This window comes from Ochotona curzoniae, unplaced genomic scaffold (genome assembly GCF_017591425.1).
Source record: "Ochotona curzoniae isolate NIBS_2020 unplaced genomic scaffold, NIBS_Ocur_1.0 contig_3819, whole genome shotgun sequence".
In the NCBI taxonomy this organism is placed as follows: Eukaryota; Metazoa; Chordata; class Mammalia; order Lagomorpha; family Ochotonidae; genus Ochotona; species Ochotona curzoniae.
In genome coordinates this window covers 9231959-9243700 of record NW_024466004.1, presented here as the reverse complement: position 1 = coordinate 9243700, position 11742 = coordinate 9231959, and the positions used below count along the sequence as shown (strand labels likewise).

The 11742-nt window shown below is 58.5% G+C and overlaps 1 protein-coding gene across 1 annotated transcript; it reads left to right on the top strand.

Annotated features, from left to right (window-relative positions):
- The first annotated feature begins 1178 nt into the window (after positions 1-1178).
- On the top strand, positions 1179-11708 carry AARS2 (alanyl-tRNA synthetase 2, mitochondrial). Its single transcript, XM_040983473.1, has 23 exons — positions 1179-1391; positions 2454-2645; positions 3125-3270; positions 3380-3547; positions 4024-4168; positions 5273-5418; positions 5546-5654; positions 5971-6009; positions 6106-6217; positions 6625-6758; positions 7151-7295; positions 7492-7664; positions 7755-7868; positions 7975-8115; positions 8503-8640; positions 8776-8885; positions 9029-9137; positions 9385-9507; positions 9725-9835; positions 10382-10465; positions 10568-10678; positions 10969-11213; positions 11295-11708. Exons 1-22 carry the CDS (start codon positions 1179-1181, stop codon positions 11131-11133), a joined length of 2928 nt encoding a protein of 975 aa, XP_040839407.1. The 3' UTR covers positions 11134-11213; positions 11295-11708.
- The last annotated feature ends 34 nt before the right edge of the window (positions 11709-11742 follow it).

The following is an 11742-nucleotide window of genomic DNA, read 5'->3' as shown; positions in this document are numbered from 1 at the left end:
TCACACCAGATCCCTGCTAGTCCACACTGCAGAGTTCCTACTGTCAAAAACTGTAAGCAAAATCTGAAAATAATAACAATAACTGTGACCTGAGCACTGAGGAAAGGCCCTGCTTGAACTCACCTGACGAAATGACTCCCATCGTAGTCTGGGGAAAGCCTCAGAGCCTTGTCTCAGGACCAGCCGACACCCAGAAATCCCTGGCTGCCTTTGGCCTCTTATTCCGGAATCGCTGGAAACAACCAAATCCAGCCAAGCACGCTCCCCCAAGTGACACCTTTCATCTCCACAGGCAAGGATTACAGCGTAGGCGAACGAACGCCCAGCCTCTGTCAGACCACAACGTCGAGAATTCACCATAGCCGTAGAAACTCGGAAACTGGCTTTCCGAAGACTCTGAAGAACAAGTTCCACAAAGCACCGTGGCTGGCCCAGGCCTTCTCTGTGAACACCCTGACCTAAATCCTGCTGTTCTGATTGGGCCTTCACTCCACCCAGACTCTTCTCTCCTCACGCAAGGGCAGAAGCCAGCCAGGACCCACCATGGCAGTGTTAGCATTGTGGCCCTTACTGTGCTGGTGAGAGGAAGACAAAAGGGGAGGCAGGGCAACGGGCCAAGCCCAGGACACTGCGAGTCTCAGAGAAATCTCAGCCGCCATAGCTTCGTCCATCTTGTCCTGAGACCCGGATTCTCCAAGCCCCAGGCACAAACACCGCATGGTATGGATGCCCCAATTACTGATGGAGCAGATGGTTCGTCTCCAACAAACTGCTGCCACCTTCAATGCCAAGAGCAAAGCGGACTAGCAGGTGTCTAGAACAGTGCCTGGTACACCATGGCAGCCGGTGGCTATGGACTGAATGCCCTTGAATGGATGCAGATCTTCCCTTGGCCTGCAAAGCGCTTATGGACACAGAGTTCAAGCTACACCTGTTCCTGGTAGCTCCATCTGCACCTTACAAAATCACTAAGTACAACAATTACGGCAAGAGTACAGCTTTCGAAGGGCAAGGTAATTTGTTCATTTTGCTACTAATGCGCCCGTTCCCTGGCACCTCCACATGAGCGACAGAGGACGCCCCTGAGGCCTCCTCTCGCCAGGGGCCGCTGTAGGACAAGTCCGGCGCCCTTTCCCACGGTACTCTTTGACCCTGTGAAGCCGCTTCCCGGAGCTAAGATGGCGGCGTCGGTGGCGGCCGCGGCCGTGCGGCTGCGGCCGGCCCTTGGAAGGTCGCTGTCAACCGCGCCCCCTCCAGCCCCGGCGTCGGCCGTGCGGGACGCCTTCCTGAGCTTCTTTCGGGACCGCCATGGCCACCGTCTGGTGCCCTCCGCTTCCGTGCGGCCCCGAGGCGACCCCAGCTTGCTTTTCGTGAACGCGGGCATGAACCAGGTGAGGGCGGAGCCGTACTGACGGGGAGCGTGGATTGGCGAGTCCCCCCCCCCCAGAGAAAGACCGTTGCGGGATTGGGCGGAAGAAGCAGGGGGCGGGGCTTATGGCGTGTGGGGAAACAGAACTGTGTGTGATTGGTAGAGCGATTGGGGGCGGAGTTCACAGTCCAGTTAGCCCTTAGGAAGGGCTGGACCTGGGTTGAACCAAACTTGGGGTGAATTCTAGGTCCCATGGGGCAGACCGGTGGGGAGGTCTTCATTAAGATAATCATCCATTGGATGAATGTTGGTTGTGCACCTGTTCAACCTTGAGCCCCTCCAGACTTAGTTGCTCCGTCTGTGAAGAGGGCAGACATGCAGAAAAGTGATTTTAGAGAGTGTCCCTACTAATGCTGACATTCTGGACCAGGCCGGTACTCTGTGGTCCCATCTTTTTTGAAGATTTATTTATTTTTATTGCAAAGTCAGATATATAGAAAGGAGGAGAGACAGAGAGGAAGATCTTCCATCCATCCAATGATTCACTTCCCCGGGCGGCCACAATGCCTGGAGCTGAGCCTATCCAAAGTCAAGAGCCTGGAGCTTCTTCCTGGTCTTCCACACTGGCACAGGGTCCCAAGGCTTTGGGCAAGTCTCGACTGCTTTCCCAGGCCACAAGCAGGGAGCTGGATGGGAAAACGGGGTCGCCGGGATTAGAACCAGCACCCATATGGGATCCTGGCGCCTTCAAGGCGAGGACTTTAGCTACTAGGCCATTGCACCAGACCCTGTGGTCCCATTTTTGTACCCTGGAGTTGCTGGACGTGCTTGAAGCAGCCGACCTAAAGGATCTCCTGCTTGCAACCAGGTCATGTGTGCCCTTGTGCCTCACCTGTTTCACTAGCAGTGCGTCTCAGACACACATGGACATGTGCCCCAGTTTGCCCCTGTGGTCACCACACTGTGAGACACAGGCCGCCTCACATCTAAACAGCCATCCCAGTCCCAACATCCTCTCTCCATGCCCCCTCCATCCATTCTTGGAGACCCTGAAGTACTCCCCAACCTTTTCTCGTACTCCCAGTTCAAGCCAATCTTCCTGGGCACCATGGATCCCCGAAGCGAGATGGCAAGCTTCCGACGTGTGGCCAACAGTCAGAAGTGTGTGAGGGCCGGAGGCCGCCACAGCGACCTGGAGGATGTGGGCCGAGACCTGTCCCATCATACCTTCTTTGAGATGCTCGGCAATTGGGCCTTTGGCGGGGAATATTTTAAGGTGAGTCTCTGGGGTCAGCCCAAATTGGGCAGGAGCGTCGCTGTGGGTCCTGTCCATGTTCTCCCTGGCTGCTCAGTCAGGATCTCATAGCAGATACGCAGGTGAGGTGCTTGGTGAGCATGTATAATAGGAATGAGTTTGTCCTCGCTAATTGGATTGTATGTCCCTGGAGGACAGTGATGGTGTGTGCTGCCTACTGGCTGGTTCCTGAGGAATGCTAAAATGCAATGGCACCCCCAAGCTAGGGGACTGCAAGAGGATCTCATGGGGAGAAGTGGGTATTTATTTCAGAACTGGAGAGAAACTCAGAGTTAGAAGAGGGGGAGAAGCTTTCTGAACAGGAAAAAACCCAGTAATGACAACGGTCAGGCTTGTGCTGGGGAGTAGGTGAGCCATGAGGACGCTGTTTGTCTTCAGCTGAAGCCTGTACTCAGATGGTTGGGGTGACCTTTCCCCATTCCCCCACTCCACTGCCACAGGAGGAGGCATGCAGCATGGCCTGGGAACTGCTGACTCAGATCTATGGGATCCCAGAAAACAGGCTCTGGGTCTCCTACTTTGGTGGTGACCCCGAGGCAGGGCTGGAGCCGGACCTGGAGAGCAGAGACATATGGCTCAGCTTAGGGTAAGTCAGTCCCCTTCCAATGGCCACTCCTAGCTGGGGGCAAGAGGATGCAGAGTTGGAGGGGAGGGGCTCTCTGCTTCTCCCACTACACACCTGCCTGCCTCCCCAGGGTGCCCGCCAGCCGCGTGCTCTCCTTCGGGCCACAGGAGAACTTCTGGGAGATGGGGGACACTGGCCCCTGTGGACCCTGCACAGAGATCCACTATGACCTGGCAGCTGGGGTGGGAGCCCCCCAGTTGGTGGAGCTTTGGAACCTCGTCTTCATGCAGCATAACAGGTGACGGGCCGCCCTTATGGGAGGAAGAGGGTGGGAGAGAGGAAGATTTGGACCCGTGGCTCGATTCAGTTCAGTCATGCTAGTTGTGCACCAGGCACCCAGTCAGTGTCCGAGCACTTCTCAGACAGTAACTGGTATAGGCCTAGGCTTTGCCCAGGATGGTCTTCCACTAGCCATCGTGGCCCTCCGGCCTCTGGCCATTCTGATGCTATGCGGCTTCATGATCTCACAGGTTTCCTCCATAGCCTTCACATGTTTCTTCTTGAGGGCAAAGACTTCTGTCCCAAGAGGGGATGTTTGTAGCCAGAAGCTGGCAGGTGTTGGTTGAAGAAGCTGAGATGGAAGATGAGGTCCAAATGTGGACATAGCAAAGTTGGGAGGGCCCTGGGTGCCTGTCTCCTCTGTCCCCCATCTGTTCTCCACTTGGGCACCTGCGGAGGTGGGAAGGGCCTTACCTTGTTTCCCCTCCCTGGCAGAGAGGCTAACGGCAGCCTGCAGCCCCTGCCCCAGCGGCACGTGGACACAGGAATGGGCCTGGAGAGGCTGGTGGCTGTGCTACAGGGCCGGCACTCCACCTACGACACCGACCTCTTTTCTCCACTGCTCAGTGCCATTCACCAGGTGAGCTGGCCTCTTCCCTCCCCGGAGCTCACCTCCAGCGCCCAGCCCTCCCTGCTTCCCATCTCAGTTGCATTCCTGGAATATGGGAGTGGTGACCAACCACAGAGCCCAAGGCATGCAACACAAGGCCAGCCTCTGTCACTCTGCTTCCTGAACCCCCTCCCTCGTTCGCAGAATAGAGGTTGGGTGCCTGCTTTATGTTAAAGCCTTTGTAGCTGGAATGGAAAGCACAGCATTAGAGAGGAAAAAGATTGAGCGCTCAGTGTGTGAGAGAAGCTGAATGAGGCACACCATAGCTTACAGACTGGGAGCAGGAAGTAAATGTGAGTAATGGTAACTGGGAGGCAGAGGATACAGAGAGATCTTAGGGTTTTGGGGATTCCCTACGGAGGAATCCACCCTGAGAAACTCACTCCAGGCAGAGGGGACAGCAGCTGCCAAAAAACCCTGAGGCAGGAAAGGGTTTGATGTGCCAGGCAGCTAAAGTAGAATATAGTTGGAACGGGTATCAGTTGGCTTGTGCTGACTAATAACCTGTGGTTTTAGCTTATGGGTCTGTGGTCTGACAGTGTGGGCTTGGCTTAGCCAGGTTATTCTTCCAGTCATCTGTGACTCATGCATGAACCTGTGGTTGTGCAGGTTGGCTGGCTGTCAGTTTGGGGCAGTAGATGGTGATGATATTTGCCGTTGTCCAGCCACCTGACCAGCTCTGGCTTGTTCATGTCACGGCTGGCTGGGTTCCAAGAGCCAGAGCTGCAGAAGCGTGGGCTCCAAGCAGAGCCTTCTCCACCAGTTTTTCCGTTCAGGTAGGAGCATCACACATCCCAGAAGTACTGTCAGGAATCGGAAGTGGCACTATTCAAGTACCCACGTGTTGCTGTAGGAATTCAGTGACTGCAGCAATGATGGTGGCAGACAGTGTGGGACAGAAGCCCCACCAGGACAGGGGACTGCCTCCACTCTCCTGAGCGGCTTCCCCAGCCTGGCAGAGACATTGTGGAGGAGGTCAGCTTTGGAACAGAGGCAGAGACGAGCATACCCCAGGCCTGGTCAGGTAGGGCTGGCAGCCACTCCTCCTCTTACTCTTCCTCTCCTGCTTTCCAGGGCTGCGGGGCACCCCCTTACCTAGGCCGGGTAGGGGAGGCAGATGAGGGCCACACCGACACAGCCTACCGCGTGGTGGCTGACCACATCCGCACGCTCAGCGTCTGCATTGCTGATGGCATCTTTCCTGGGATGTCAGGTGCCCCGTGAGTCTGGAGGGCATGTGGGGATGGCAGGAGGGGGCCTGCAGATGGGAGCATCCGCTGTGGACCGTGTGTCCATCTCCCCCGTGCCCATCCCCCAGCTTCATATCTGGGCTCTGAATCTCCCCAGGCTGATTCTTCGCCGGATCCTCCGCCGAGCTGTGCGGTTTTCCACGGAGATCTTAAGGGCACCCCCCGGCTTCCTAGGCAGTTTGGTGCCCGTAGTGGTGGAAACACTGGTAAGGGTGCCTGCAGGGCTTGCTGCAAGTACATTCAGTGCCACAGCTCAGATTTTGAGAGCTCCTCTTCCTCTCCCGACCCCCAACCCTGCCCTGAGCAGCTGTACCTGCTGCTAGGAAGTGGGGGCATCTTTGGGAGCCCCTGGACTCAGGCTGCCGATCACTGACCTTAGGACCCTCTTCCTACCAAAACTGTGCCTAAGTAAGGCCTCAGCATGTTGGCATCCTCTGCAGAAGCCCTGGGGGAGTGGTGGGGTGGGAGAGAGGGAGGACAGGCTGGCTACCTTGGGGCCTCTCAGCTCTCTCCCCTCTCCAGGGAGACGCTTACCCTGAACTCCGGAAGAACTCAGCCCAGGTACTGGATTGGAAGTAATGGGGGAGCTGGGGAAAAAGGCTCAGCCCCTCCCTCCCCCATCGTGAGAACATCCCTTCTCCCGCCTGCCCTGTGCAGATAGCTGAGCTGGTGTCGGAGGGAGAGGCGGCCTTCCTGGCCTCCCTGCAGCGGGGCCGCCGGGTCATCGAGCAGACCCTGAGACGCCTGGGGCCTTCAGACACCTTCCCTGGTGAGTTGGTGCAGAAGGGGGCTGGAAGCCAACCTCTGTGCACCCCCCATCCCTGCTCTCCTACCCCTCTCCCCCTGCACTCACCCCAACACCCAGAACAGCCACCTTCCACGCTGCCCACCTCACCTCTGCATTCCAAGGTGTTTTCCTTGCTTAGCCCAAGCTTCCCCGCTATGAAGTACTCTGTGCCCAGGGATACCCTGAGCTACCCCTGATGCTGGCCCTTGAGCAAGGAGCCAAAAAGTGACCTTTCACCTGGGACAGCCCACTATGGGGAGCAAACTTGTATCCATGGCCCCTGGTGGGGCCCTTATGTGGTTAGGAAACCCTGGGCCCTCCCTTCTCTAGAACCCTGTCTCTGCCTTCCTTCTCCCTTCCCCATTACCCTTTGTCCTCCTTGCTTGCAGCTGAAGTGGCCTGGTCCTTGTCACTGGCTGGAAACCTGGGGCTCCCCTTGGATCTGCTGGAGCTGATGCTGCAAGAGAAGGGGGTGCAGCTGGACACTGCTGGGCTACAGCGGCTGGCAGAGGAAGAGGCCCGGGTACAGGCTAGGCCCATGTTCGGGGTTCTCTCTCGGGACTCCCAGCCCTGAGCTCTCTGGGAGGGTCTTGGGAGGGGGGCACCATGACTGCTGGCAGGAATCCCAAAGCTGATCCACAGTCTGTCCTCTTATATCCGGAGGGGGTGATAAGACAAGCTTTCCAAAACCCTAAGCCCTGCCTGTAGACTGTAGGGAGGAACATTCCTCAGCAGCTGGCTCACCGGAAGCAGAAGGGGAGAAGCCTGCCATGTCCAGGGGAGGGCCCTACCGATGGGTGGTTCACCCACCATGTCCCGAGGTCTTGCTCCACCCAGGACTCCAGAGTCCCTATAAGCAGGGCTCCGCAAGGCTCATGGCCCGTGTCGCCTTTGCCTTGCATGCCTGTCCTGCAGCACCGGGCACAGCAGGCTGAACCAGTTCCAGACCAGGGCCTGCGGCTTGACATCCATGCCCTGGGGGAGCTACAGCGCCGAGGACTGCCTCCCACTGATGACAGCCCCAAATACAACTACTCCCTCCAACCCAGCGGTGACTATGGTAAGAGCCCAGAGCGAGGTGGGCAACCACTGGCTCACTTGGCCATGAACAGCAAAGATATCAGAGGAAGGGCACCCCCTCCACATTCCCCCAGGGTTGCTACAGCCCCCAGCCAGGTGCCTGCCGGCCTCTGCCGAGGCTCAGACCTGTGTGCCTGACCCCACCTAGCCCTGATCAGCATCCCATACACCGGCAGAGTTTGGCACCTGCGAGGCGCAGGTTCTTCAGCTCTATGCAGAAGATGGGACAGCAGTGGCCTCCGTTGGGGAAGGCCAGCGCTGCGGCCTCCTGTTGGACAGAACCAACTTCTATGCTGAACAGGGCGGGCAGGCCTCAGACCGTGGCTTCCTGGTACAGGTGGGGCGACAGGTATGTGCTTCCCACCCCCCTCTGCCCCTCCATAGGAAGCCGACCTGGACCTGGATGGGCCACCCCAGCTATTGGTCCTTATGTTCCCAGGATGTGCTGTTCCCAGTGGCCCGGGCTCAGGTCTGCGGCGGCTTCATCCTGCATGAGGTGATGGCTCCCCAGTGCCTGAAGGTTGGGGACCAGGTGCAGCTACACGTGGATAAGGTAAGCAAGCCTCACCCCACTCTTGTTGCTACCCTGCAGCTCTTGCCCTCCCCCTAATCCCCACCCCAGCCCTTGCCCCGGGTCCTTGGTGACCAGAACATTTCAGGCCTGGCGTCTGGGCTGCATGGAGAAGCACACGGCCACCCACCTGCTGAGCTGGGCACTGCGGCAGACCCTGGGCCCCGGCACAGAGCAGCGGGGCTCCCATCTCAACCCCGAGCGACTGCGCTTTGACGTGGCCACCCAGGTGAGCCAAGCCCAGAAGGAGACTGGAACCTTGGGCAGGGCCCTTTCCCGTCAGTCCGCTCCGACATCTACAAGGGGTTAGGCAAGGAAGCCAACTCCCAGGGGCCCTCCTGTCCCTTCCAGCCGCCACCTTCCTTCCCTGTCTCTGCTGCTCCATGCTCCATTCTTGGCTCTAACCAGGCTGCCATCTCCCTCTGCTGCAAAAAGAACTGCCTATTTCCCCAGTGCTCACAGAGCACCTGTTAGGTACCAGACGCTGAACTGGAGCCCCAGGGGAGTCCAACAGACAGCGACAGCTCTGAGGCTCATGTCAGGCAATCCAAAGCTGACAACCGACCAGTTGGTCTGATGGTTTTCCCTGACCTGCCCCCACCACCACCACCACCAGGCCCCACTGACTACAGAGCAGCTCCGGGCGGTGGAGGCCACTGTACAGGAGGCCGTGGAGCGGAATGAGTCCGTGCACATGGAACAGGTGGCCTTGGCACGCACTGCCTGTGTCCCTGGCCTGCGCTCCCTGGATGAGGTAAGCTGGGGGCCATTTGGCTGCAGGTGGTCTACTTGCTTCAGACACACCCAGGAGACCTCCTTTTGCTCCTCCTCCTCTCCCTTCCTCTACCCTCTTCCCCTGGCTCTCAGGTCTGTCTCCTGTTCCCCACAGGTATACCCAGATCCTGTGCGGGTTGTGTCCGTGGGGGTACCCGTGGCGCAGGCACTGGCACCGGCCTCCCAGGTGGCCCTGCAAACCTCCGTGGAGCTGTGCTGTGGCACGTGAGTCCCCATGTGCATGCTCTGGCCCCAGGGGCCTTGCAGCCTCACTCCACCTCCATCACACCCTACCCTGACCCTGGGTGGGGCACAGCCTTTTCCCTTCTCCCATGTTATCATCCTTGACTCTCTCCTCCCGCCCATAGACACCTGCTGCGTACAGGGGCCGTGGGGGATCTGGTCATTGTCGGAGAGCGCCAGCTCACCAAGGGCACCACCCGCCTGCTGGCTGTCACCGGGGAGCAGGCCCAGCAGGTCAGCATGGCATGGCAGCAGGCCCAGGCAGGGTTGGGAGAGGTGCTACCAGGGTTCACGTATGCTCACTGTTGTGACCCTAGCACTGCGGCAGCCAGCACCCGTCCTGGTCCCTTGGTACTGAGGCCTCAGCTGGTGTTAAGGATTTCTGATTTTGCCCCTCCCCACTGTATGTGGACAGGCCCCATCCTGGGGAGGTGAGCAGCGAGCATAATCCCGACCATGCTCTTCCCCTTCCCCACGGCAGGCCCGAGAAGTAGGCCAGAGCCTGGCCCAGGAGGTGGAAGCAGCCACGGAACGGTTGAGTCGGGGCAGCCGGGGCATTGCAGAGGCACAGCGGCTATCCAAGGACATAGGACGGCTCACTGACGTGAGGGCCACCCCCACCATCCCCTGTCTCCATTCCCTCCCTGAGCCCATGTCTCCCTGGACCTTTTTGGTTATCTCTGTGGCACTTGTGTGCTGGGTTGGACTCTGGTGGGCTGTCCGGGTGGGTGATGGCTCCCCGGCCCCCAATCCCGCCCTGCCTTAAAGGCTATGGCCCCCTCTGGGAGCAGGCGTGGTCAACCTCCCATTTCTGGCCATAGGCTGTGGACACCGCCATGATGCCTCAGTGGCAGAGGCGACAGCTCCAGGCCACACTGAAGGGGCTGCAGCGGCGCGCCAATACCGCCATCCGTAAGCTAGAGAAGGGCCAGGTAAGTAAGCTGTGGCCACAGCAGCATCTGAGATGCCTAACAAGCTTCAAGGGCTGGCTGCCAGTCAGGGCAAGCTGCTGCCACCACCAGGTTCTTCCCTACCTCCTCCTCCACCTCTGCCCCAGGCAGACATCTCCTCCAGGCTCTTTCCCCACTTCCCCTCCTGCCCAACTACTTCTCTCCCCCAGCTCCCAAGTCTGGCCCAGACTAAACCTCTAGGAAGCCACCTAGCTTGACAGCCTTAATTGTTCCTTGTCTGTCCGCTTCTCCTCTTCTCCTCCCCTACTCCTTTCCTCCCCTCCACTCCTCCCCTCCTCCCCTGCATCCATCTCTGCTCTGGCCTTTCTGCTGTCATCTTCAGCAACCCGTTTGAGGCTGAAGCTGTGATGACAGGGCAGAGGCAGGACCCTGCAGAGGCTGGCCAGCCTGGGCCAAGGGTCTGCACCTCTCCTTGGAGCCCTCCACCTTCACGACTGGGCTGGAGCCAATGGTAAGTGTGCCTCTCCAGAGGCCTGACCCCACTTCTGTCCATCCCGCCCTCCATAGGCTGCAAAGAAAACCCAGGAGCTGCTCGAACGGCACCCAGGGGCACCCCTGATTGTGGACACGGTCTCTGCTGAGTCCCTCTCTGTAAGTGCAACCAGAGGGACCACCTGAGCCATGGGGGTATGGGTGGGCAGTGGCTAGTAGCCTGGGGAGCTGTGGGGTCACCAGCCGTCCTCCCTCACACAGATGCTGGTGAAGGTGGTACGGCAGCTGTGTGAGCAGGCCCCCAGTACATCCGTGCTCCTGCTCAGCCCCCAGCCCGTGGGCAATGTGCTTTGCGCCTGTCAGGTGGCCCAGGTGAGAGCAGCTGTCACCCCCACCTGGAGTCCAGGCTAGTTCCGACCCTATGAGCAAAGTCCAGGTGAAGGTGACATGCAAGAAACCCCTGGATGAGAGCAGGGCACTTCCTTTTCTCCCTAGATAGACTGGGACATAGCAGTTCCACATGCTCCCAGGCCTCACATCCCTGCACCTGCACCTGTGCACCCAGCCCAACTCTCCGCTCACCTCCTCAGCAGCTCCTCCACGCCACTCCCTCTGGCTGGGGAGACTGTTCTACAGCACTTCCCCTTCTGTTCTGCTCACAGGGTGCCACGCCTGCCTTCACAGCAGAGGCCTGGGCGCTGGCCGTGTGCAGCCACATGGGTGGCAAGGCCTGGGGCTCACGAGTGGTGGCCCAGGGCACAGGAAGCACAGCTAACCTGGAAGCTGCTCTCAACACAGCCCGAGCCTACGCTCTCAACCAGCTCTGAGGCCTGGGAGGCCCTCCCAGTGACCCACATGGATTTTAGGCAAGAGCCAGCGGAACCTCCCCCAGAGGCAATGCACTGCCGTGATGCCTCAGTGGCAGAGGCGACAGCTCCAGGCCACACTGAAGGGGCTGCAGCAGCGCACCAATATCGCCATCCGTAAGCTGGACACCACAGGTCAAGTGGCTGAGCCAAAGTCTTCCAGCACCGGGCCCTACAGCACATAGAGACAGAGGTATCGGGGGATACAAGTAACACATCTGGGAACATGAAGATATGAGCCATGTCAGCTGCAAGTCTGTTTGTGGGGCATCGCAAGTAAAATGTGGTGCTGGCATCCCACATGGGCACCAGTTCAAGTCCCAGCTGCTCCACATCTGATCCTGCTTCTTGCTAATGTGCTTGGGAAGGTAACTAAGTATGGTCCCTGTACCCACGTGGGAGACCCAGAAGACGCTCCTGGCTTCGGTTCGGCCCAGCTCCAGCCATTGCAGTCATTTAGAAAATGAGCCAGGAGATCACTGTATCTCCCTCTTTCTTTGTCTGACTTTGAAATAAATAAATATCTTTAGAAAAAGAAAAATCTTTGACATTGGGGCTGCTGTTGTGGCA

Excerpts from the sequence above, each read along its gene's own strand:
- AARS2 (XM_040983473.1), top strand. The coding sequence starts at position 1,179 with ATGGCGGCGTCGGTGGCGGCCGCGGCCGTGCGGCTGCGGCCGGCCCTT. Across the intron at positions 8,116-8,502 it reads GCTTTGACGTGGCCACCCAG|GCCCCACTGACTACAGAGCA; the intron begins GTGAGCCAAGCC and ends CACCACCACCAG. Across the intron at positions 8,886-9,028 it reads GTGGAGCTGTGCTGTGGCAC|ACACCTGCTGCGTACAGGGG; the intron begins GTGAGTCCCCAT and ends TCCCGCCCATAG.